This window comes from Haliotis asinina, chromosome 3 (genome assembly GCF_037392515.1).
Source record: "Haliotis asinina isolate JCU_RB_2024 chromosome 3, JCU_Hal_asi_v2, whole genome shotgun sequence".
Lineage (NCBI taxonomy): Eukaryota > Metazoa > Mollusca > Gastropoda > Lepetellida > Haliotidae > Haliotis > Haliotis asinina.
Genome location: NC_090282.1, coordinates 36,001,641 through 36,029,204, shown reverse-complemented (window position 1 = coordinate 36,029,204; position 27,564 = coordinate 36,001,641). Strand labels below are relative to the sequence as shown.

General features: G+C 39.8%; 1 protein-coding gene across 2 annotated transcripts; it reads right to left on the bottom strand.

Moving 5' to 3' along the window:
• Positions 1-771: 771 nt before the first annotated feature.
• On the bottom strand, positions 772-21,728 carry LOC137276782 (cubilin-like). 2 transcript variants are annotated; one of them, XM_067808424.1, is made up of 20 exons: positions 21,567-21,728; positions 19,571-19,634; positions 18,489-18,619; positions 17,996-18,139; positions 15,697-15,781; positions 15,217-15,356; positions 14,357-14,500; positions 12,447-12,528; positions 11,496-11,617; positions 11,054-11,215; positions 9,925-10,066; positions 9,213-9,334; positions 7,764-7,913; positions 6,697-6,781; positions 5,667-5,788; positions 5,203-5,349; positions 4,944-5,025; positions 3,694-3,818; positions 2,583-2,744; positions 772-2,223 (listed from the first exon to the last, which is right to left on the bottom strand). In XM_067808424.1, exons 1-20 carry the CDS (start codon positions 21,640-21,642, stop codon positions 1,814-1,816), a joined length of 2,697 nt encoding a protein of 898 aa, XP_067664525.1. In that variant the 5' UTR covers positions 21,643-21,728; the 3' UTR covers positions 772-1,813. The 2 variants fall into 2 exon arrangements, with proteins under 2 accessions (XP_067664525.1, XP_067664526.1); XM_067808425.1 differs by having other exon boundaries at positions 18,078-18,139; positions 21,567-21,693.
• Between the last annotated feature and the right edge of the window lie 5,836 nt (positions 21,729-27,564).

The following is a 27,564-nucleotide window of genomic DNA, read 5'->3' as shown; positions in this document are numbered from 1 at the left end:
ACTTCTGGGTATCTGAGTAATCATGAACACTTCTGTTATGGGTAGGATCGTGAACACTTCGTTTGTACTTGTTGGGTCATGAAAAGTTCTGGGGATGTCTTTAGTCATGAACACTTCTGATCGGTGCTGGGTCATGAACACTTCATGGTTAGGTATTGGGCCATACACTGTTCTCGGGCATGTGTTTGATCATAAAACTTATTTGTTACGTCTTGGGTATGTGTTGGGCGACGAACACTTATTTAACAGATGTAATAATACTACATACATAACTATGTGATACTTCATCTTCCAGACATACAAACCGTGTAGAATGCCATTATACGAACGGTTAGGATATGTGTACTTGTTTGTTCTCTATTATTACACACTTTTATTGCAGACCCTTTTTCAGATAACGCGTATGACATCTGCAAGTCGACGTTCTTTTGACAAGTCGGGTGATTGCATTACATGTTTACTGAACTGTACGCTGAAGTATTACAAGGTTCTTTGAAAGGCATTTTAGAAGTTGTACAGTTGAAGGAAAACCAAGTTTTTATGCATAGGCAACTTCTTTATGCAACGGGTGCAGTGTTTTGGTGTAGGTACTAACACCGTTATCGAGCAAGTGATGACTTGCTCAATAACGATCTTAGTACCTACACAGAAACGTTACAATCACTTTCTCGACAACTCTGTTAGTACCTACACCCATTGCAATAAAGAAGTTGCCAAAGTTCTTGATGAAGAAGTAATTTAAATTGGAATCAATCAGTAAACTAGGATACATTTTCGCATTGTGCTAAAGACACTCTCCGTTTATTCCTTTTCACTTAAGGTATCTGCTATAACATAAGAGGCTAGTGCCTCATGACACAGGTAGTGATATTACGCAGTTGTCAATATAGCTTAACAATTACATACACAGGTATTTTATATAATATCAACACGGAACATCACATGGCAACTGATTATTCAATTCTTTCAGCACTTTCAGGAAAAGCAGCATTCCAAAACCAGTCAAAGTGTTGTTATTTTCTTTGGAAATCATATATTCCCACTTTGAAGGGACATCTGTCTCCAGGTATAGTCTTCAGCAAGCGAGAGCTGATTCCTATTCCTCATTACATATACGTATACTTCTGACAAAGTGTATACCGAATCATTTTGGTGCGAAGCCCATTCATGGTGTTCCCCGACGTGGTATTGCAGGAATATTACTAAAGCGGTCTCCACACAGCAAACTAAAGTTTGACAAAGCATGTCAAACTGGACTCTGATTATGTGAACATTCCAACAACTTGCCACCAACACCAGTTTCAGAGTTGTCAAACTGTTGTCGAGAAATAGGATCGGTCTCTATTCTCATCAACTTTCCATCAAACTTATGTTGTTGTCAAACTCAAGCTTGACGTCTGAAGTTTTGTCAATCACGTGTTGTTCAGAAACACCCACTCGCGGTCAACGAAACTGACATGTCCTGATGCGACCAGGGCTGCAACAACCGCCCGTCCAATGAACCAACGTTCGGAAACATCACCGTGGATAGCAAATAGAACAGTGTAAAACCTTTCCGACGCAAGTAGAATTGTAACAACAATGTGGCTATCCGCGAAGATCCAATGCTGGTTGTGAGAGGCAACGGACGTGATCGGGTGGTCAGGCTCGTTGAATTGGTTGGCACATGTCATCTGATTGCCAATAACGTAGATCGATGTTAATGGTTTTGATCAATTGATTGTTTGTTCCAGACTCGATTACATGCAGATCGCCGCCATATAGCTGGAGTATTGCTGAGAGTGGCGTTAAATCAACCAGCTAGCCAACCAAGCTACAACCGTGTGTCATCGCCCTGGCTGTCTGCTGGGTTAGTGTTCGTTGTAGAGTTATCAGGAAGACTGTCATAAGATGGTAGCTGACAATCAGTGTTAGTCTTTATTACTTCATTGTAGGAAGGCGGTGGGTCAAAAACAGCGGCGTTGTAGTATTCCCCTGTGTTCGTTGGCTGGAATGAAACCTGTTGCTGACTGTACCCAACTGTATATTCCATGGATGGGGTAGACAGTTGTCCCGCTGGTGTGGTCAAATAAGCAGGTCTTGTCCGTCCATCTGCTTGAGACATTTCTGTTAACTTTCGTTTCTTATATGACCTTCCGCAAAGAATAAGGATAGCAAGCAAGAATCCACCTCCAGCCAATCCTCCGAAAAGTGCAGCAGTATTGAACTGGGTCGATCCGTTTTCTGAAGCAAGTATTATACACGTATTGAGGAAATGGGTTTTCACTTCATGCAGCCATCACCTTGACCTGCTTTGTATCATGGTAAGTTTAGGACAACTTTGTGTCATATTAAGACTGGTACGTTTAGGACTACTTTGTATAATGGCAACATCGTTACGTTCAGAGCTGCTTTGTATCATGAGAGCGCTGCTATATTTAGAACTCTTTGTACAATTCTAATACTGTTACGTATAGAACTACTTCGTGTCATGGCAACACTGTTACATTTGGGACTACTTTGCATGGTGGTAATAATAAAACGTTCAGAACAAATTTGTATCCTTTCATTTTACCGAATGTTCGGCAGTCTAAGTAACTTACCACTTTGACTGCTTTGCTTTGAGTAATATGTTATCTTGAAACCGCCTCCCGTGTGAGATTGGTCAGTATGAAGGAGGACAGTCATCGAGCGGCCAGAACTTGTTTTTGTTGGGGCAAGAACTCCGCACCATCGTCCAAGGGATGGGGAAGATATGTACTGCCCTGAAATGTACATAGTTGTCATTCCAAACATTTTCGGAACGGCGCACGGTAAAACAAAATGGTTCCAACTTCTTCATATATAGTAAACTGAGGTCATTACGAAATCAAAACATAGTTAGTTCATTTTAACCCTAGTTTGTACTACACATTTCGACGAAAATATAGAGCAAATGGTCTGGAACCGAAAACATTGCAACACATCTGTCATTTCGTTATATTCGTAGCTTAAAGTATTATAACATGTATAGCAGGAGAAAGATCACACAATAAAGCATTTCTTTAAGCATCCAAAAAATGTGTAAGTTTTCAGACCCAGCCTGTATTTATATAGATACTGATAATGCTGTTTGTATTATATTACAAATTGCTATGTAGCCACGAGTCAAATCCAAATTACACAGTCAACAGACAGCTGGTGATAGAAAACGTTCTTGAACTGCCGAGGAAATAGTATGTTCTTGTGACCTAAAGGCTAATGACATTGTCAGTTTGCATTTTAGTTCGACATTTCCCATAGCCAGACGTTTGAACAATAACATAACAGAATAATTGCAAAATTTGGGTTTTATTCCTTTCTGTCTTTTCCGGCATAATGGGAGCAGCAGACATTGGTCAAAGCAGCACATAGAGGTGGCAATTGTGGCGACGGTCTACGATAACCTCTTGGATAACCGATTGCTGCTACTCTCATTGAAGAATCAGGTAGAAATGCTATCATGTTGCAGACATTGTCCATTTGCCAATTCCTTGAAACCATGATGGAACTTGAACTATGCCTTACTAACCACCCTCTTCACTGAACAGAAACCTTTTTCGTATTTCGAGTTGTATTCGCAAAAGTACAAGTACTGTTCACAGAGAACTGAAATGAATAAAAACTATTCTGTAATGATGAGACGAATTAAATTCGATAAGTCATATTTGCTATGGTCTCAAAACCTTTACGTACCATCGAATGCCTCAACGTAGTCTTTCCAACAGCCAGCGGAATATTCAATATCAGACACCACCACTTCCAACGTAATGACATCGTCATAGGAATAGGTTGATATGTACCATTTACAGTCGGCATTGCTGAAAGAGGGGAGGTCTTAAGTTTACTTTATAGAGAAGGTAGAGTTGCAAGAGGTTCTCTGTTACAAACTCTGTGTGTCTGTGCGCGTGTGTGTGTGTCCAAAACCCTTTCTTTGCATCCCGGGCATTACTAATTGTATTATACACTAGACGCAAAAACTAATTACTTCCGAAACGTTGTATGTATGTATGTATGTATGTATGTATGTATGTATGTATGTATGTATGTATGTATGTATGTATGTATGTATGTATGTATGTATATGTGTGTGTGTGTGTGTGTGTGTGTGTGTGTGTGTGTGTGTGTGTGTGTGTGTGTGTGTGTGTGTGTGTGTGTGTGTGTGTATGTATGTGTGTATGCATGTGCTCGGATGCGTGCATGCGTGTATGTATGTATGTTTATCTACGACCTTTTTAAGTGTATGTTATAAGCATGGGATTTAGTCTTAGCGTTACGATCACTTTGTGCAAGCTGGCCCTGGATACATTTTTAGAGTGTGAAACAGCTGTTCCCTGTGACTGCATCACGTGTATGAATGGATATATGTGTGTGTATGTGTTTGCGTGTGTGTGTGTTAGTATGTATGCATAGTGATAGTTATTTATTTATTTTTTGTATTTATGTGGCTGTGCTTTTCCCTTGCATGTTGATATCAAATGGTGCATTGTATTGTCAATCTCAACTCCCCGAGGATCATACAACACTTGCAACCACTAGATACGCGCACAATTTGGTTTTACTACGCTTACGAGATACCCGTTTAAGGTGGGTGGACTGAGACAAATAATCACAGTACTTTGTCCACGTTTACTGCACGTTGCTGTACTCTCAACAAGGCGTATATATGCACGTATTCATGTGGCCACCATTTGATCATATACCAACGGATTCGTGGGTTCTTTTAAATGCAAAGGGTCGTGAACTGTACACTAGGGCTGTGACAACACGGAAAGAGTTTGCACACAAAGTTGAGTCAAAGGATTTTACATCCGGTCACAGCTGGGCTCGATCCAGACACCTTAACCTCGCTGGATTTCGCCCAGGCGCCTCACATAGTTCGACCTGGCGCCTCAGACAGTTCGCTCTCCACACGCATTCAGTGAATACAAATGCATGTAACTTACTTTGGATAAGAGAGAGGATACCGCGGCGATGTTAAATCGTCGTTGTTATACTCATATGCTTTCAGATACTGCGACTCACAAACTGAAACAAACGAAAAGTCAAATACAGAATATATGTAGTCTAAGATTATATAAACTTAACGAAGGTTTTGAGTTTTAAGCTATATGTTACAAACTGCATTGTCAGAACAATGGCGCACTTTTGGTCAATTTTAACTTAACTTGCTTAAATGCCAGCGAATGTTCCTGAGGTACTCACCTTCGTAATTACCACCCCGGGCAGACAATTTGAAGCCTGATCCAGTAGTCCCGTAGCTACCAGAGTAGAATCGTATTCTCATATTGCGCCCTGAACTTACGAACGTCCGATCGTTAGATCCACAGAGGGTACCAATTTCTCCGGCATCTGAATACATGTTGTAACGAAAAAAGCATACTTTTTCTGGCAGAGTAAAGAAATTTCACAATAATATTTGAAAAGCGAACCAAGAATAAAAATATTCAATAAGACGTTAATAGTGACTGTCATAAGATGCAAATTGAAAAATCATGACTACGACAGACGGTATCTTGTTAATCGGAAATCTCATAACTATACAAATGACGAAAAATATATAATGTAAATAATTATTAGTCACGTATATTAGCGCGTGTATTTGAAGTTTGAAATAGTTTATAATATGCACTGACTGCTGAGGAAGACTACACATATATCATTCCTACCGTCACTAATCGAAATAGTATCCAAATAACAGTAATGTGATGATCGGAAACTGTTGTCCAGAACTGTTAGTTTGATGTTGACGTCATACTCTGTTGTTAAGTACCAGAAACAATTCATATGCCTGAAATTTGAAAGACAGGGTGATTAAAATAAGTGAACAATCTGCAATTCCACAATAAAACTCACAGAAAGCTATTTAAATCATAACATTTGTGTGTCAGCCCGATTGCTGAGGGGGAAAAGTAGGGTGCCATGATGGTTGAGTGATGACAGCTCGCAGAATTGTCAAAGCGAATCTTGGATTCAAGCTTATACGACGCCCAAGGTCGCCGGTGCAGTTCAGGGCATCTAACTGCACGATTAAGCCATCTGGATCCAAATCCAGTTTACGGTAAGTGTGAGTTAGCATTTGTATTTTGTTGTCAGTATATTGTATAAATTGTTTATGAACGTATTTGATTTATCCTACATTCAAAATACAGTAATTTTATGTACAATTAACAACATTGAAGGCAAGATATGACAGACGTAAACATCACACTATACATATGCAGTTCTGTTAGCTGACAATCTGTTAACCGCACGTGATGGTAATTTTCTTGTTTCCCTGGTTAACAATGAAGATCGAATGTTTCATCGTACGATTTACTACATACAGTAGTGCTTTTCGGTGTCAGTTGACAACAGCGATGAGGAAAATGTGGTGCTGGCAGACTAGGGATGAATCTTGTACCACGAATCTTTGATTGATTGAGTGAGTATGCGTTTGCTAGCCTGTTATTAATATTCCAGCAATATCACGGCGGGGCACACCAAGAATGGGATTCACATATTGTACCCATGTGGGGAATCGAACACGGGTCTTTGGCGTGTCAAGCGGATCATTTAGCTACCTCTCCCCGCACCATGGATGTTTGGACGTCAGTGGATGCAACTATATAACAGTTGCTCGTCTGCAGTCCATTAGGGCTGATTCCGTCTACATGTAGCAATACTCAATACATTTAAACCTGTTATAAGATAATCTACCTTGGGTAAGTGACAGGATACATTGGTGAGTAGACCGTCGTTCCCAACGTTGTTACAGAGATGTTTGTACTACACACGTAGGGTGCTGTAATTAGAACGAGTTCGGAAATGTTAGTAGTATAGAACTCTCGAAGAATTATCTACGAGACATCCACAGTAAGAACACGCCTGTAGACACCTAGACGGAAACGTAAACCTAGAAAATCATGAAAATATAACTCATTTCACGACATACACTCGCACGGACGTACGCACGCACATGCGCACACAAAGAAAAGAAAAGGTGAAAAAAAGGAACAGCTGTTTCACATTCTAAAAATGTGTCCAGTGCCCGTTCCACAAACTGATCGTAACGCTAAGACTAACACCCATACTTTAACATAGATTTAATACGGTCGTAGCTACACACACACACACGCACACACGCACACGCACACACACACACACACACACACACACACACACACACACACACACACACACACACAAACGTCCACACACACGTCCATAAGAATACGATTTGCTAGAAGAATAGGGTGATCTGCAGTGACAAGACTTTCGAAGATCTGTGTAAGACAGTCGTAAGTTAATGTGCTTACATATGCTTAAGTGCTTGATAGAACAGTCCATGGTGACAAATGTCTCCTGTCCGAAGAAACCATCGATAACCCACGCACGATGAGATCGTGTGTTATAAGTTAATGAGCATGACTCTTGTCCGATTGATCAGTATTCGCGTTCGGTTTCACGCATGCGTCTAGAATATCACCCCTGTAATGATTTGTCATCGAGACCATCTGTGGGACACTGTGGTCGATTCTCCTGTTTTACTGATCCTAACACAGATAAAGACTGAACCCCGTCAGTGACTGACGTAAACGTCAACCTGATTCAAACGTGCCTGCGACGAGTCAGCTGGATATTCGTGCTCCGTGAGAAGAAGACCAGTCTTACGGAGACAATTACTCCGAGTGTCTGAATGCTAAAAACTGTAGACACAACCGTGTCGCGTGTCGATTTGAGTGTAAGAAATTTCAAAATGAACATAAAATGAACATAATACTCACTTTCTGTCGCTGAATATTTCAGACGGAAACCTTTCTTATTTACGCTTCCATCGGTTCTGAAGATTATCAACATGGTATTCCCCGTACTTTGAAATGTCGGGGCTCTGTCATCACACCAGTTTTCAAGAAGAGAACTGTGATTTGTGACACCTGAAACAACAACCCATAAGCATGTGAAATTGCCAAAGCTGAATGAATATAACGGACTCTACATTTAGATGTATTTTCGCCTTTTTGTGCATAGGAGTTTTGTCATCCTTATTATTTACATAGTTACAAGTTTCCATTCAATGATCATGAAACATTTCACAGGTGTTATATGTGAATGATATTTGTGTCGACAGAACGTTTATGCTGTCCAAACAGATGCCTCATCAAAATATACCTTCGGGTATTATCACACTGACGTGAACGAGTATTTCGATCATGTTATAGGTTTCAGGTAAATCAGTGAAGAAAACGAACGTAACATAAGTGCGAAATGTTTTCCTCGTTGGTAAAAGACATCCCGGCAGAATGGTCATACCAAGGAAGATGCTGGGATTTGAACCGAACAACAGCGGATGCTGAGTAGAGCAAATTCAACAGAGATAACGCCGAAGTGCTGGACCGTGTGTCCTCAACCTGGACTATGTTTGGTTGTATTCAACAGCACTAAACGTTCCATTCAACTCTTAGCCTGCTGGATTAATTTCAGCATAAGGTTTTGTTAAGAGGGTGGGTGATTTAATAGCCAGTATATTACTAAATTAGGGACAACTGAAAAACTATTTGTCTCATTAATACCTGATGAAAAGCTCAACATTCTATCCCAAATATTACGAAACCTTTCCTGAATTCACCTCAACAAATTGATTGAAAGTCAAATGTGTTTTATATTAGAAACCGAATAAATCGTTAAATTACTGCAAATAGATTTCAAACTTCTTCGGATATCTCATCATTATCTGACTTTAAATTTATGTATTTGTATAGGCACATATCAGCGCGAAAAACAAACCAAATGAAATGCTGGAAAAAATAATCGAAAACGGTCGTTGTAAACAAATCATATTATCGATGTCATCACACGCGTTATGCAAATGGTCCTATTACGTTTATTCCAACGTGGCATATCAATGAACATTCACAAATCCTAATTTCAAGTGTTATGGTTCATTATTTCAATACATATAAACTAACTGGCGATTATATGTTCAGAAAGCTGAGAATTGATGCATTCCATACGTAATTCAAATGCCACGAAAATCCGACTTGTTCAATAATTATTAAAAGTTTTTTAGAGGAATGCCATTACTGTGCCCTCCTTTTCGACAACAGCACTGACTGGAAATTAGAGTAATAGGTGTTTTGGGTTGCATCAGTAACAATTAACAATCAGTTACTCACGGCGATGCATAATTAACACGTTTCACAAAACGAAAAAGAACAACAATGCATGTAGCCTACCGTCAAAGGCTTTCACGATGTCAAAGCGACAGTCTGCAGAGGATTCCAGCTCGGAATCAACAACTTTCACATGGATCATCTTTTCTTGGGGCGCTGTAATGTGCCAGAAACAATACAGGTTCCTAGAAACCAAATGAATATGTGCATTATTATACATAAACGTGTATTACATACATACATACATACATACATACATACATACATACATACATACATACATACATACATACATACATACATACATACATACATACATACATACATACATACATACATACATACATACATACATACATACATACATCCATCCATCCATCCATACATACATACATACATATATGCATTCATACACGTGATGCAGTCACAGGGAACAGCTGTTTCACACTCTAAACATGTATCCAGGGCCCCGTTCCACAAAGTGATCGTAACGCTAGGACTAAATCCCATGCATATAACATAGACTTAAAACGGTTGTAGATAAACATACATACATACACGCATGCATGCATCCGAGGACATACATACACACACACACACACACACACACACGCACGCACGCACGCACGCACGCACACACACACACACATACATACATACATACATACATACATACATACATACATACATTGTATGCCAAGTACCACCTTTAATACACACGCCTCACAAAAGGATCATACAAACAAAACAAACAGATGAACACAAATATACGTACGAAGGGTACTGGTCAGGATAACCTGGCGATGTTAAGTACCGATCGGTTTCTGTCGCTATCAGCTGAATATCCTTACAGTGGTTCGGTCTAACTGTGGTGGTTGTGGTTGTGGTTGTGGTTGTAGTTGAAACCGTAGTTGTTGCTGTGATGCAAGACAATACAATGATGCAACGGTTGACTTTATTTGGATTAAATACTGATGATCTCCACAAGGAACACGCTCGTTAAAGGCCTAATTTGAACATACATGGCAACGAATTTGTACTGATCATACTGTGAAAGGACCGTGGTTCGGTGGAGTAGCCTAGTGGTTAAAGCGCTCGCTCATCACGCTTAAAACAGGGTTTTTGATTCCCCACATGGGTACAATGTGTGAGGAGCACGTCTGGTGTATTGCTGAAACCAGAGTTAAACCATACTCACTCACTCACACACACACTCACTCACTCACTCACTCACTCAAACGACCACGAGTACATCAAAAACATGCAGTGGTATCAGCAGTGATAGAGGCATAGCCACATATGTGGGGTCGATTTCATCCATGAGAACAATGTCTGATGTCAGTTCCTGGTGTCCCCCTTGACAATGTTGGAATATTGCTTGAAGCGGTGTAAAACAATATTCATAATTTAGTCGCATACAAACTATTGGTAGAAGAGTGAGGCTTGGCTGCTTGTTCGTAGAAAGTTAAGTATTATCTGAATAGCATTGCAGTTATACTGAGGTATTACAATTTGCAAGTTAAGCTATTCTGATAAAACCCTTGGGTTTTTCCGAGGACGTAATGTGGTGAATCCAAATAAAAGTGGAATCTTTGGCGAAAGCAATTGACTAAGTATAGGACGTTATGGGAAACCCTCACCACAAAGCATCTGTGAAGATCCGAGTTAGAACTGATCTTCAGTAACCGATGTGTGTCGTCAGAGTTGACTAACGGGATCGGGTGGTCAGACTCCCTGACTTATTAGACACGCGGGATCGTATCCCAAGTTCGATGCTCATGCTGTTGATCACAGAATTGTTTAGTCCAGACTCGATTATTCACACACCGCTGGAAGATCGCTGAGAACGGCGTAAAACTAAACTCACTCATCACCAATTATAGACACAACTTCAAAAAACTCACTTGGTCCTGGCATCTGTTGGTATGAGACACGGAAAGCAGGCCCGGATTCGTCACTGGATGAATTGAAGGTAATCGTAACGTAAAAGCTAACAGGTTCATACGCCGTGCTGTTTGCTGGACTGCCCTCCGAGCATATCGCAATTTCCTGATCCGGAGATGAAACTTAAAATATACAAGACATATTTGAGAGAATGCCCACGTGAATATAATCATGTGGATTATTGTGCTTTCACGTGACACGTTATATGTTGTTTTTGATTTCCATTTCGGGTTCAGCTTGCTCTGGGTAACCTAGTGGTTGAAATGGTCGCCCGTCATGCCAAAGTCCCACATGGGTACAATGTGTTAAGCCCATTTCTGGTGTCCTCCGCCGTGATATTGCTGGAATAGTGTTAAAAGCGGCGTAAAGCGAACTCAGTATACCTACTTCTGGTTTACTTACGGGAAGTCAAAACCAAAACATCGGTGGAGGTACAATTCTCAAGACCGTTTTCCAGTTCAACAGAGACTCGGATCCTCACGTTGGTTGAGGTAGCAGATATACGCCAGCTGTAGGTGAGGTTACTGCAGAGAAAAGCAATACACAATTGAACCGCGTTATCTCGAAGTCGAGTCTTGAGAAGAATCTAGTCATCCGTAGTTCTAGAAGAGTACGGGTCACCATTAAGGTCTAGAATGTCACAAAGTTATTATTATTATCCCAGTACGTTTTACAAGGATCGATGTGTAGACTATCCATGTGTTCATGAGCAATTATTGAATTTACATGTATCGTGTGGAAATGTGATATTTGTATTTGTATTTCTGCTCTTCGCCCAGGGAATGTTTGAGGAATATCCAACGACTGATATTGTCTGGTATTAGCGCTTCACAATCATCTTGTTTCATGTGCTGGAAGGAGATCAAAGGTGGTACGATCACTTATGGTTCTGGCTTGATCCCATAATCATATCATGCCACAACCAAATGACACAACCTTCAACAGTTAATTGCTGCGAGCTAATTATTGATTAATTATTAATTTAATTGTAAACTCAATAACGGCTAGTGGTAGACGATAGTGTCAATTACTATTGTACCATGTAGACCATGAAAACAAACAGGTAACACGTTACCCAAGTGTAAATTATTTTATTTTCCATCGAGCAAGAAATAACATTTTAAGTACACGTATCTATGAATATAACGATCAAAGGGTTAATTCAGACTGTAGTACAATACGTTCACAGAATTTGAATAATCTCAAGCTGAAAACAATAATTATCGTTGGTCATGTGACAATACAACCTTACAAACATAACAAGTTATTCATCTTATGATCACAATTGATGATCCTGAGGGCCGTGTCAGCCTAAGAAATGACTTATTTATTATTTTTGTTCATATTCCTTACCTTTCATAAGAATCTGGGTAACCAGGAGAGTACACATAAGATGGGTAGTCGTAGGCAAGTAAGTACTGATTGGGAAATGGTACTGAAATAAAACATGTGCATAGAAGTAATGCTGTTTCATAGTATCAGTACGGCGGCGTGTTAGGGCCACGGTGAAAACTTTTTTTGGTGTCACTATCTCCTACGTAGGACTTACTAACTCCTACGTAGGAGATAGTAAGTCCTACGTAGAAGATAGTATTCCTAACTCCTACGTAGGAGATCGTAAGTCCTACGTAGGTGATATTAAGTACTACGTAGGAGATACTAAGTCCTACGTAGATGATAATAAGTCCTACGTAGGAGATAGTAAGTCCTACGTAGAAGATAGTATTCCTAACTCCTACGTAGGAGATCGTAAGTCCTACGTAGGTGATATTAAGTACTACGTAGGAGATACTAAGTCCTACGTAGATGATAATAAGTCCTACGTAGGATATAGTAAGTCCTACGTAGGTGATGATAAGTCCTACGTAAGAGATACTAAGTCCTACGTAGATGATAATACTAATACTAAGTCGTGTTCAGGAGATACTAAGTCGTGCTTTGGAGATAATAAGTCCTACTTAGGTGATATTAAGTCCTACGTAGGAGATAGTAAGTCTTACGTAGGTGATAATAAGTCCTGCGTTGAAGATACTAAGTCCTACGTGGGAGATAGTAAGTCCTGCGTAGGTGATAAAAAGTCCTACGTAGGTGATAATAAGTTCTACGTAGTATATAGTAAGTCCTCCGTACGTGATAAGTCCTACGTAGGAGGTACAAAGTCGTGCGTAGGAGATACGTACGTAGGAGATACGTACGTAAATGATATTAAGTCCTACGTAGGATATAGTAAGTTGTACGTAGGTGATAACAAGTCCTACGTAGGAGATATTAAGTCGTACGTAGGTGATAGTAAGTCCCACGTAGGACATAGTAAGATCTACGTAGGTGATAATAAGTCTTACGTAAGAGATACTAAGTCCTACGTAGATGATAATAAGTCCTACGTAGGAGATAGTAAGTCCTACGTAGGAGATGTGAAGTACTAAGTCCCACGTAGGAGATAGTAAGTCCTATGTAGGAGATAGTAAGTACCACGTAGGAGATAGTAAGTCCTACGTAGGAGATAGTGACACCCAAAAAAGTTTTCACCGTGGCCCTAATACGCTTCCGTAGTAAAGTAAACGTGTTCTGTGCGTTTGTAAAATTTAGTTTAATAACATTAGTGCTAACGTGTCACTGCCTTTTCTGGTTTGCCGATCCGGATTTTTCCATGACATTTGTTATGACAAAGATTTTTCACACAGTGACTATATCTTATATATTAGTTTGTACTTTCTAGAGAGGATATGGTGTTGTTTCTAAACAAGTCCACCCTTATGTCGTGACTATACAGGTGGGTGGTATTTAACGACTTTCAACATTCGCTTCGAGCCCTTGAATCTTGCTCAGACAGCTCAGTTCACGAAGCCCACGAGATAAAGGGTACCCAGAATATTGACATTAAATCAGAAGTTGGCTGGTTCTTGCAATACATATGTTATAATGCCCTTATCATGTAACAGTTCTTCTCGTTTACATTGAAATCAGCTGGCCCCAGCAAAGCATTTTTGTCGAATGAATCGACAAGGTTGATCATGTAAAAATGGCTATGTGTCTTGTTTGATGGTATATCATCGCATCCCAACTGCGTCACTCCACGCTCAATGACGTGTGTGCAGATTTGATTGTTATATCCCCACTCCCCTACCCTCAGCTCCTCCACGTCGTGTATTCGGACTTTTGATGAAGTAGCGTCTGACCAGAAAAAAACAACAACAAACGCACCTCTTATCAAAATGACAGCAAACGTTCCACACAATAACGTCATATATCCAGGTACGTACCTGACATGGCTCTGTACTGTATGTCAAACCCCTTGTCCACCAATTCACTATCCGTTTTGAAACGCAGGCTTATCGTGTTTCTGGGGCTCTGAACAAGACCAAATCGGCTTGTTGTCGAGCATATTGTAGTAAGCAAGAGCTCACCTGAGAAAAGAAAATAACACTCAGAACAAAAATCCTGTCACGTATGACCTAAATTGTTTCTGATCCCCAAATGTAAAACAAGAGTTATTAAGACAATTATAATTATCAACTGTTAAGGCTCAACAGTGGTCGATAATAATTTGGTGTCTGCTCGGTGAAAGTGAAATTTCAATATTCTTTATTCCCGGTTAATGCGGAAGCCAAAGTTGTACTGGAAGTGCAGCGCAAGCGAATTGCTACGAAAACATCGGAATACCCTGTTTCAGATTATCGCGCTACCCCAGGACTCGATCTTCACTGTCCACTTTTATTCGTGATTATGGTAGTTAAAAATTAGAAATGCGCAAGATTCAATGAAACGGATGGTAGACTTCTAAATCACAAAAGGCGACGTGTTGGTGCCGATTCCATCATCGTTATCAGACAACTGCTATACATACTATGACGACAACCATAACCCAATACGTTATATTAAAGATCACTGAGGGAGTGAGCATGACGCCACTGGTAGCAATATTCCAGTAATATCACGACGAAGTACACCAGGAATGGGATCACATATAACTGTACCCATGTAAAGAGTAGAACTCAGGTCTTCGGTGTGACGAGCGAACGCTTTAACCACTACGCTACCACACTATCCCTTATCACTGACACCAAAACATAGTTAAATATTTTGAAGAGATGACCATGTGGTTATAATTAATCATACTTACTATGCGTTTTGTTGAGGAAAAATATTTTTAAAAAATCTTTAGAACATGATGATGAACTCTGCAAGTTCATAGCTGGTACTAGTATTTCCACAGAAAAGGACTCGTCCTGGGATTGAATGGTCCATTCACATGTCTGATTGCTGGAACAAATGAATGATTTAAAGTATCCAGACCGATGCCGCTTGTAGTAAATCAACAGTCTGTTGTATACATCTGTAATATTTGCTATCAGTCGCCCTTAAAACGATACTGCAAAATATAGAATTAGTAAATAAATTTTCATGTCATTATAAAAATGTTCTCATTCTAGTTAATGTAATGTACAACGGCGAGTGACAGTTTTAAACTGCCATACTTGATAAGGAAAGACACCTTTTCAAATTATTATTAATCTTACTAGTCTTCATTTGAGCAAGACCCGTTTTTATCGTTTTGTCCCGAGTTATAGGTTATGATTAACAGCGCCCCTCCTGTACTCACTTGAAATAGTTTCGGGGATACCCGGGTGAAGTGAGATGACTGATTGTAGAATTGGCTTCAAGAACACCTCCGCAGGATGTGTTGACTGAATACATTAGATACACTGAGTGAGTGACTGTGTTCATGTCTGCTGTATTGACATCTTGACATGTCGGAATAATATGGTAGACCACAGAAATTACAAGAGTAATATAGTTACAGTATGCTTCTAACAAAAGAAGGATGATAATCTAGGAAAACCCCTACGTCAGCGGATAACGATAAGCAAAAGGGGCTTAATTCAACACGGCCAATCGTGGAACCTCTGACGACATGCCCATATGCATACAAAAATATACTATGTTGAGACGACTTCCGACACAATGGCAATCAACGGTGTGCACTCTACTGAAGATACAGTGTCTGGAAAAAACAGAACGAAACTGCTGGTTAAGGAAAGTAGTTGCGGGACAAATAAGACCCTCAGCCGATGAACTGGTAGCGTCTATCGTGATTTTATGTTAGACATCTGTAATATATATTATGGTAAGGTCCAATTTTAAGTGTTGGTCTTTTTTCTTTTGACTGACAGTTTACCGACACAATTACATATCCGACAATAAAGGGACATGGAAATCGTTATTTTAACACACACACACACACACACACACACACACACACACACACACACACACACACACAAACACACACACACAAACACACACACAAACACACACACACACACACACACTCACTCACTCACTCACTCAAAGAAAAACATTAAGCACCGCCTGATATTTTCACAATGCCAAATGGCCCTCAATGTTCGAATATTCAAATCTATCTGACAGAACAACCAAAAGCAACATCGGATGTGATAAGGATTTCAGAGCGAATACGCCATGTTATCACATGTACTGTTTTCACCCCGAAACAAAACCTCAAAAGTATGGAGCAGCAAGTCAATGAAAGTGTATTGACATTGATATTATCATACGAAATTGTGCCGTGAAGACAATAGTGTGCGTGTTCAGTGGGACTAAACAGAACTGGGCGGAACCGCCACGTACCCGAGTGACACATTCCACCCTGGGCCCCATCCCTCCAATCAGACGTCGGATTTGTTCTAAGTATGACAACCACAGCCTCTGTTGTACATTCGGTACTGGAGGGTTTCGTGCCTGGATTCGCCTGCTTATCATGTCCCGCACATGCTCAGGAAGGTTCAGATTTTGGTTTAACTTTGTCCAGGGTAGAGTTGTCCTTATCTAATCCAACTACAACACGTGGAAGACGAGGCATGGTATAGTCGTCCTTGTACTACGGTTGTGTTGCAAGTGGATGGTTATCAAAACGTGGGACAGGGTGTAGGATACGACAGGTTGTAGGATATCCTGGAATTGAGCTCCCGCTAGGTTGCCCTTCATGGTGACAAAAAAGCTTACCGTCGTGGGAGAGACATCCCCACATCATGACATATCCTCCCACATAGGCAACAGTTGGCACAATGTTCCTGGGGCTATAAGCTCTGTTCTTGTGCCTTCAAGTACGTGTACGTCTATGGAGTAAGAAAAGGCTTTAGTCAGACCACTGGGTGTTCCTCTGGCTCCACGGTTTTCAGTGTCATCTGGTCAGGTGCCATGCGAAATGTGCACGTTTATGGTTGTCTCTCAACTAGAGACGTTTAATGTTTAATGATTTTCAATCCTGCCACAGCGAGATTATTTCTGTCTGTTCTGGTGCTGATGGGTGGATTGAGTAACCACAAACTTTTCAGCTGAAGACTAGCACTGAAGTGTTTTCAGCATGCATGTCGTATCAGTTGTCTGTCTTCGCACGGCGTAGTAACAGGAGGTCTTCCAGACCTTGGACGGTCCATTGTGCTTCCGGTCTGCGCATATCTCCGGACTAACCACGGTGTAATCATAGGCCAGATTTTCGTCCAATCGTCCTACAGAACAACCCTGCAGTATGCATACCAATAATATGATATATGGTGTCGGCTCACAGTCGTCTCTCCGTTCCATGTTTAATTAATATGCTTGAAAAGCCGTTTCAGCCAACGTTAAACACCCACTAACACAGTTAGGCCATACTGTAATCCTCAAGGGTAGCACTTTACACGAGCGCGATTGTCATTAATCACTGGTTATATCGTCTTGCACAAACTCTTCCCTTCCCATAATTATATCTTGCATCATTATTTCAGATATTGGGGAAAGAATAAAAAATATCAAGGGGTGCTTAACTTTTGTCTTTGCGCATAGACAATAAGACAAACAGACAGTTCCTTTTAACATCTGGTTTTATGGAATATTACCTGTTTCTGATGAGAAAGCAAAGGAATAAGATCCAGTATAAAAATAGTATACAGCAATATACATGGAGTCTCCAGAACTCACTAGTTGTCGATTTGTAAGTGATTTGCAGAAAACATCCAGTCGTGGGCTTTTTGCGTCCGGACCTGGAAAATATAATCTGTGCTTTCACATCTGGTGAATGTTGATTTGTGAATCCAGAGGTATGAAATAAACAAAAGTAAACAACAACTGTGGCTCTCTTTATCTTTTGTCACGACAATAACTTACAAAGTAGATATGTTAACATGCATATCAGTTAATACACCACGCACGCATGCACACGCACACACAATGAAACAAAAATCATATTTCATAATCATATTTGTCTTATACATATCAGCACAAAACCTTCGCCCCGACGAACAATACATACACACACGCACCATATCTTTTGTGTGATATTGTGATAGCGATGAAACACTTGTTTTGTGCCTATTTGCAAAGGTAACTTACCGTCATATACGGTTAAAGTACCGTAAGCGCACGAAGACCACCAGTACCTTTGATAGAACTTTATTATATGTAAGACTATGTTCATGTCTGGGCTTTGGGCTTGTACCTTCCACCATGATGAAAACGTCACACTGGAAAGAGATGTATTCGACATGCATTATCTAAATAATATATAGCATCCTCTGTTCGTTTGGAGATCTCGGTGAATCTTTACTAACTCCGAAGGTCCATTACAGTGGTTTTAGCCCTCTCAAACTGAATGTAATTGATTTTCAAAATGACGGACCAATCAGAATTCGATTTACAAACCATCTCTGATGTTCTTTTAATGGTATCAACAGTACTAGCATTGCAACCTTTCCCACTTCCCACGTGACTTTGCAAGTAACTGGACATTGTCTCAACTGCAAACCCAATGAACATTGATCCCGGGGTAGCTCCCTTTGAATTATCTCCACTTATTTCCTTTTGAATGGTATCTTTTGGGAATGGATCTCGGGTATTTGGACTTTCGAGCGAATGCTTTAACCACTAGGCTACCTCACCGCCCCCTTTCGGATTTAAGCTGACACAGTGGTACTATCGTTTCAAACACGATGAGTTGTAGCTGCCTGAACAGAAATATTTCGACGGTGAGGTAGCATATGCTTTAAAGCGTTGACTCGCTACACCGTTGTCCTGGGTTCGATTCCAGTTTGAGGCTTCGACGTGATGTTGGAGAAATATGACTAAATGCAGCGTAGAACTCAGTACACTCACTCACTTACTCACTCAGTAGTATTTTAGGTTGACGCTATCCAGAGTAGTTTTTGCCCACTTCCTTTTCATAAAAAGCATGAACCTATTTGTATTGTTTGTGGAAGGGACGTCACGACCTATCTATCACAGCACAAAATTATTCGCGCTCGTGACAGCAATTTTCTTTTGATGACTAACGTTAGCAATATGTTGTTTTAATCTTGTTCAGCGTCAACGAAGTGGTGAAGGATATGTATCATGTTAGAATGAAAATACAAAATGTAGTCGGTAAGAGATTTTCACAAACAATTTTTAAAATATTGAAGATGCAAAAGCGTACATACCCAGAATCAAACACAGGTGATACAATGTGTGTTGCCGTTTCGTTCACCAAGATCGTTGCGTTGACTGAAAAAAAGACAGAAATTGTCTAAAACTCAAAGCAGTTAAGACAGATGACGTATGATGAAGTTATTGAAACCGTATGATCAATATTTGAAGATGATCGAAACCATTGAGAAATCAACTGGGGTCTTGCTGAGAACACCAGACACCAACATAACGAGCCAGCAATCATATATTGTAATTTTGATGTTTGTATATGCAGTGGACTTAACCGAGAGTGTCGGACACCATCAGAGCTGACTATCAAAGACCAGAATATTTATATTACATTAGTACGTAATGTGACATAAACGGGAATAACAGAAGCCATTAAAATAGATTGTCAAAGACTAGACTAATGCATTAGCGTGTAGTATATAACCTACCTGTTCATGCCTTAAACTAGAACAACAGAAATCAGAATAAGGACATCAGAATAAGGACATCAGAATAAAGACATCCATATATATATATATATACACATATATATATATATAAATATATATATAAAAATATTTCGACGGTGAGGTAGCATATGCTTTAAAGCGTTGACTCGTTACACCGTTGTCCTGGGTTCGATTCCAGTTTGAGGCTTCGACGTGATGTTGGAGAAATATTGTTGGAGAAATAGAACTCAGTACACTCACTCACTTACTCACTCAGTAGTATTTTAGGTTCACGCTATCCAGAGTAGTTTATGCCCTCTTCCTTTTCATAAAAAGCATGAACCTATTTGTATCGTTTGCGTTATATATATATTACACATTACAGTTATTAGAACCGAATCATCGTACGAAATAGTGGTGACAATTATATGAACAGATTCTACATACCAAACAGCAGTGACAATTATATGAACAGACTCATTGTGACATACAAAAGAGTTGAGACAAGTCTATGAACTGATTCAACATACGAAATAGTAGTGACAATGATGTCAATAGACTCCATTCAACATGATAACAGTATTAACAATTATATTAGTAGACTCCGTTCAACATACAAAATAGAAGTGACAGTAATATGAACAGACTCAACATACCAAATAGTAGTGACAATTATATGAATAGCATGACTACAGTATTGACAATTACATGTCCGTGTATATGAATAGACTCCGTTCAACATACAAAATAGAAGTGACAGTAATAAGAACAGACTCAACATACAAACTAGTAGTGACAATTGTGTGAATAGACCCCATTTAACATGATAACAGTATTAACAATTATATGGATATACTCCGTTCAACATACAAACTACCCGTGACTACTATATGAACAGATTCATCTCTCACAAATATAAGAACGGAAATCTTATATTTACTGTATATCTGGGAGTGTCCCGCGTCATACATGTGGAACTTCCTCCCTAACAGAAAATAATCTAAGACATACACGTGTTTATGAACTGGGCTGAATATTGAGACTACGTGCTGTTCTATTTATTTCAAAAGTAAGTGAGTACACCGTTAAATATTAAATAGTGCTGTAAGAGAATTAATGCATGTTTATTCAAAGAATTTATATCCAACAGCCCCGTCATGCAAACTTTATTTTCCAGTAGTCTGAAAATGAAAGTCTAAATGAGGGACAGCTGACCTACCCATATTTGGACACAAACAAAACCAAATCACACTGGCCTGCGTGGACAGGATTATGTTGTGAACACAACCTCATATATATCTCCAGCACAAGATCCAACCACAGTTTGTATGTAACCCCTAATGTCTGTAAAACCCATTTGTGCATTCCCGTGCCCGTGTACTTGCAATTACATTTTGGGGAATAGTGATACTAAACCGTAAAGTGTCAAATGTGTTACCCCTGGTAAGCCACAACTTTACATATAACTTACCCGGACTAGTGTAACGTCAGGTCGGCAAACATCGATCGTGACTGTGTGAGATGTCGCTTATAAAGGCGGATCTAAATCAGGGTTTGATAAAGGGCCTACCTGTAGTGTTGGATGTTGGATCTGCTTGGATGTTACGAATCAACAATATCGTTGAGATCAACGTCAGTAACAACATTGTGTAGTCCTTTTGCTTTTGTGAACTCCACGAAGTCCGTGCCCCAGTTATAGAACCATAGCTAGGTTGCCAGATCCAGTTGTGACGTCACTGATAACGTGAAATGTCTCACTTATCAGTGGAGGTATTGTGCAATTGGCTAAGGTAGGTAGGTTATGCTAACCCTGTTCAGCTGAAAAGACACCTGGAATAGAAATCATCGGACAGGGTGGTCATGTTTGTCTAGACCCGATTGTTTACAGCCCGTCGTCATTTAGCCGGATCATGAACAGATAGGTTGAATTGAATATCTGATTATAAAATACTTTTGCAACATGTTGTACAGTACAAAACAATAAACTGACACTTGGACACAACTACAGCTCTTGGGCAACTGCAACTTCTCTAGTTGAGTATTGCGACACAGCAATAAAAAACATCAGGTGTACACACCGCATGGGAAATATTGACTCGCATTTCTTTTGGATATCTGTTTGAACACTTAAACGCGAATATTGTTGCCCTTCAACCCAAGAATTATTCACTTGTAAGTGAGTGACTTTAGTTTTACGCCGCACGCAGCAATAATCCAGCCATATGGTGGTGGTATGTAAATAATCGAGCCTAGATCAGGCAATCAAGTGATCAACAGCATGAGCATCGATTTGCACTGGGAACCGATGACTTGTGTCATCCAAGTCAGCGAACCTGACCATCCGATCCCCTTAGTTGCCTCTCACGACAAGCATGGTCGCCTTTTATGGCAAGCATGGGTTGCTGAAAGTCTATTCTAACCAGGGGCCTTCACGGGTCAGTTTGCTTTGTGAAGAAGAGTAGTAGTTTTGCTTGTGGAGAGGAAGGGTATGGTTAATTGGCCTTATGGAGAAGAAAGTTATCGGGGACCTATTTTACTGCTGCTGCTTATTCTACTGAACTTGTCGACATTGGTAGACGTTGTACCTGAAGTGTTTTTCAATCAGGAAACGAAAGAGAAAGTTCCGACACTTTTCTTTCCAAAACATTTTGTTCATCCCGTCATAAATATATGTTCACTTGATTAGAACTAACAACGTTGACTAGTTCCGTATTCAGTTCTTCATTCCTAATAGGTCTGAGCGTCATTAGACTTCTTACTGTCAAAATGAATAACATTGAACATAGATTATATATTCCAGAGTCACATCATGGTCAATGAAAACCCATTCACCTGTGACATAGGGACATTTTCATAGATGAAATACTATACATTTAGTGTGGTAATTCGGCGCTCACACTTCTAGTTATCTTCCCTAATTGTTGGTAAGGTTCATCTGAACAACTACGCGGCTGGGGAAAATGTTTGCAATGGTTCTGAAATCTGCGTAGTTTGTGTGATATACTGAATGGCCGTGCTTGATTGGCGTGGAATTTCTCTGATGAACATTAGGATGCATGCTACACATATTTTTAAATGCTATCGTAGAACACACGGAGCATATACAAGAACACATATATCACTGAACAAGGATAAATCGTTTTTATATGTTTGTTTGTTGTTTAAACGGATATTCAGCTATATACCCGCGTTCGGCAAATAATCAAATTGAACTGTGAAAGTAACCGGTCTTTATGCCTCCTTGAACTTTATGAAGCTAATCCCTTGTGGAAATATTTGCAGAGTTCGCAAGGCCTCTTCATAGTGTGTTAATCACATTGTATGGGTCGGCTTTGAGTAACACACTTTGGAAATGTCACCTTATGCTTAAACCGAATGATGTCTCTGATGCAGGTTCGACCATTTACTTTTATTATGCATGGAACAATTCTTCTCAGAATTGCATTGCTGTCCACAGCGAGTATTCTATCAATCTATTTCACGTTTTGAGAGCAGGCTGAGGAAATTATATGAAATAAAGCGTAAGGATGGTGACAGGTGCCCCCACTGAAACATCGACTAAAGGCAACCTGCCTTGGTGTCCTACGTAACAGTTATCTCGGCTGAAGCGCTTCGTCGAATAGGATGGCCATAACTTCAGCAAAAGATATAGATATAGATATAGCTTGTTTAACAGACATTTCTCTGAAGTTCACGGATGACACAAAGTCTGGAGAACATTACCGGTTCGGTAAACGTAACAACATGGACCGAATGGGGCTGTGAGTTTAGTTTTACGACACCTTATATTCTAACAATACCAAGGACACTAGAAGTAGACTTTCAACTTGTGGGAAATTTGGGAAATCGAAAACCTGCTCTTCTTCATGACGAGCGAACGCTTGAAGCACTAGGCTACCTCAGCGCTCGTAGTGGCATGAAACATTTTACTGTTGTGTATTAAGACAATACTTTACAATGTATAACTATATATACAAACGTGTTACTAGTTGAATGAAGCAGCTGTTATGCATAAAGTGTGTCTGAATGGAACAATGCACATTTAGAATTGGCATGATGTGTTTGTGCGTTTAGAATGTACAAGTTTATTGGCATGGGGTCCTATGGACATGAAGTTTTTGTACATTAAGAATGTACACGTTTGTTGGCATGTGGTCTTATGGACATGAAGTGTTTGTACATTTAGAATGTACACGTTTGTTGGCATGTGGTCTTATGGACATGAAGTGTATGTACATTAAGAATGTACAAGTTTGTTGGCATGTGGTCTTATGGACACGAAGTGTTTGTACATTTAGAATGTACACGTTTGTTGGCATGTGGTCTTATGGACATGAAGTGTTTGTACATTTAGAATGTACACGTTTGTTGGCATGTGGTCTTATGGACATGAAGTGTTTGTACATTAAGAATGTACACGTTTGTTGGCATGTGGTCTTATGGACATGAAGTGTTTGTACATTTAGAATGTACACGTTTGTTGGCATGTGGTCTTATGGACATGGAGTGTGTGTAAATTTAGAATATACAAGTTTGCTACCATGTGTTATTGTGGACATGTGAAGTGTCAGCTGTACAAATAATGTTTTCTCTTTAGTCCAAAATTTATTGTTAACTGTCAAAATTGTCTGTTAAGTCTTTTCAGCATTACCAGCAAGTGTCAAATCTCGTTTTGATTATAAAACTAAGCACATAGTCTTCGTCACATTCCATGATCGCGACAGGCTGTGTTAGAAGCAGTGGCTGTTGGGGGCGATGGTGCCTAATGACTACACTACAAAAGAGTACTCGAAGGAACGTACGATAATAATAAAGTACACAGAGGACAAGAGTTTTCGTATATAGTCCTCATACCACATGAACTCAAAGACAAAATATTGCAAGTGCTCAATGCATTGATTCATGAAAGATATCAGTTAACAATGAATTCATTGTGAGAAATGCCAGAGGTAATAGAGACATTTAAACCTGTTGCCCGTATAGATCTGTACATAAATATGTCATGTGGAGAAACGGTTGTGTCCATTATGTATACACACATATTGTTCTTACAAACTATATGTCCTGGTTGATGATTTCCAAGCCGTTCCTCTTATATTAGGTTTCTCAACATCATGAGCAATTGTATGTGAAACTGTTGCAATCGTGCTGGAATAGTCAGGAGTGTCAGAACAATGTGATGGTTGAAGTTATGGTTGTTCTAGCAATACTACCGTCATTAACAGCAGTAGTAACAACGATAGGTTTAGTTGTAGTGATAGCAGAGGTAGCAGCAGCTGTGTTAGTAGTAGTAGTATTAGTGTCATTATTAAGTTAAAGGTCACATACAACCAAAAAATGGAACATAATCAAAACACAGTTTTCACTTGTTCATGATATATAAACCGCATTGGTGATGTGAAAAAACAAACAGACAAAATTATTCTCGTATAATCAACATGTGTTACCTCCCTCGAAACGAAGCAGCCGCGATACCGAACCCAGTCAGGACCGGTGAGTGTGCACTCATGTGTAACGACGCCTTGTGATTGGCCACTGCTTCATGCCTTTAGCCGGCTCTTTGTTTATGGCTTATAGGAATTCAAATTGCAGTAATTGAAGTTGTGCATTGCATATTGTCATTTGCAGGCGTACAGGTGTCAATAAACCAGACACTGAGTTTTCTCTGTGACAGAGTTTGCTTACCACAATCAACATGTATTTTTTGTATGTAACAAGCAGCTCATTTACTTCTTTATGTACACAACCAAGATAAGACTACTGCTGACGACCTCATACTCCGGGCAGGCACGCTGTATCAAGTTCCGCGAACCTAGTCACTGTGTATGGATTATGAGCGCAGTATAGGTGTTGAACCCACTTTTTCCCCCAGCGCTGGGGGAAAATTAGTGAATCGTTTGAACCCTGGGCTTCGCTGGCTATATCCATCGTGTTTTTATAAGTTGAATTGGCATTTTTGATGATTCGTTCCAGTAAGTACCTACCGAAAGGTATCAGAATCTGCAATGTTGGGTTTTACGTTGCATGTGACCTTTAAGCAGCAGCAGTAGTAGGTAGTAGTAAGTAGTAAGTAGTAGTAGTAGTAGTAGTAGTAGTAGTAGTAGTAGTAGTAGTAGTAGTAGTAGTAGTAGTAGTAGTAGCAACCAACCATACAACATTTTCTGTTTATTTGCTCAACCTGAACATGTTGAAAATCACAAATATGAAGATGCTGCTTAAAGCCAAGTGAATTATAATTTTAGAAAAAGTATACCAAACTGAATATATCTGATGGCTAATACCCCTAACACAACACATCCTGCATTTTATTTCATGCTGCGACCTTGCTGAACAGTGTTGGAGCGTGCCATCAACCCTTGTGATCCTTCTATAAAATGGTAACTACAGATATGTGTAGCAGATTTATGCCCCTTTATGTATATGCACGGGGCAGCGATGTTCTTTCGGTGTTGAGACTGTCCTCACATTTCTTCGTTAATGTCAGCTAATAATGGATAAAGTGATTGGTGCTTAAAAGAAGCCGCTAATACCCATAACGTGTAGGCTGTGAGTACATGTTCGTGATTTTTATCCCATGAAATGTATTATCTAACTGATGTGATTATGTTCACGGAGGATTCGTTAACACGTTTACAACATGATGAGAACCACCACTTCATTACACTGTGTGGATGGTCGATAATTGTTGGTATGATAAAATGTTCAAAATATAATCCGTTTGTATGATCACATTTCAGTTGTATGTATGTACATGTATATATCGATTGATGAGATACAGGTTCTTAATGTGTACTGTTTTTACAGTTAACGTTAATATATTTTCATGATTTTCGAGACAGAGTTTCGTGACAGAAGTGACCCGTGAAGGTCCCGGGGTAGAATAGGCCTTCAGCAACCCATGTTTGCCATAAAAGGCGACAATGCTTGTCGTAAGAGGCGACTAACGGGATCGGTTGGTCCGGCTCACTGACTTGGTTGACACATGTCATCGATGCTCATGTTGTTGGTCACTGGATTGTCTGGTCCAGGCTCGATTATTTACAGACCGCCGCCATATAGCTGGAATATTGCTGAGTGCGGCGCAAAATTAAACTCACTCACTCACTCGTGACAAAAATAATATAACCCTTCGGACCGGATATAAATCGAGTCGGTACTTGTCTTGCAGCCGAGATTTCTGGTTGAATCATATCGAAGTCACTGGTTTCAATACCTAACAGTGAAGTTCAATGAATGTCAACACAATACCTTGCATGTCTGTTTTATAAAAGGAGAATTTTCTGGGATCTTAATTATATCCTTAGTAGCATTTATATATACTGAGTCAACTACAAAACAAATGAGATATTAATACTCACACCCCTCAGTGATCGAAATCAGTTTATTTATTCTGTCTTCAGCCATCTATGTTTGTCGTAAGAGAGATCGGGTGGTCAGGCTCGCTGACTTAGCTGACACATGTCATCGTATCCCAATAGCGAAGAACGATGTTCATGCTGTTGATCACTGGTTTGTCTGGTCAGCTACTAAATTCTGGTCTAGTAAATAAAAGTAAACCAGCTCACTCA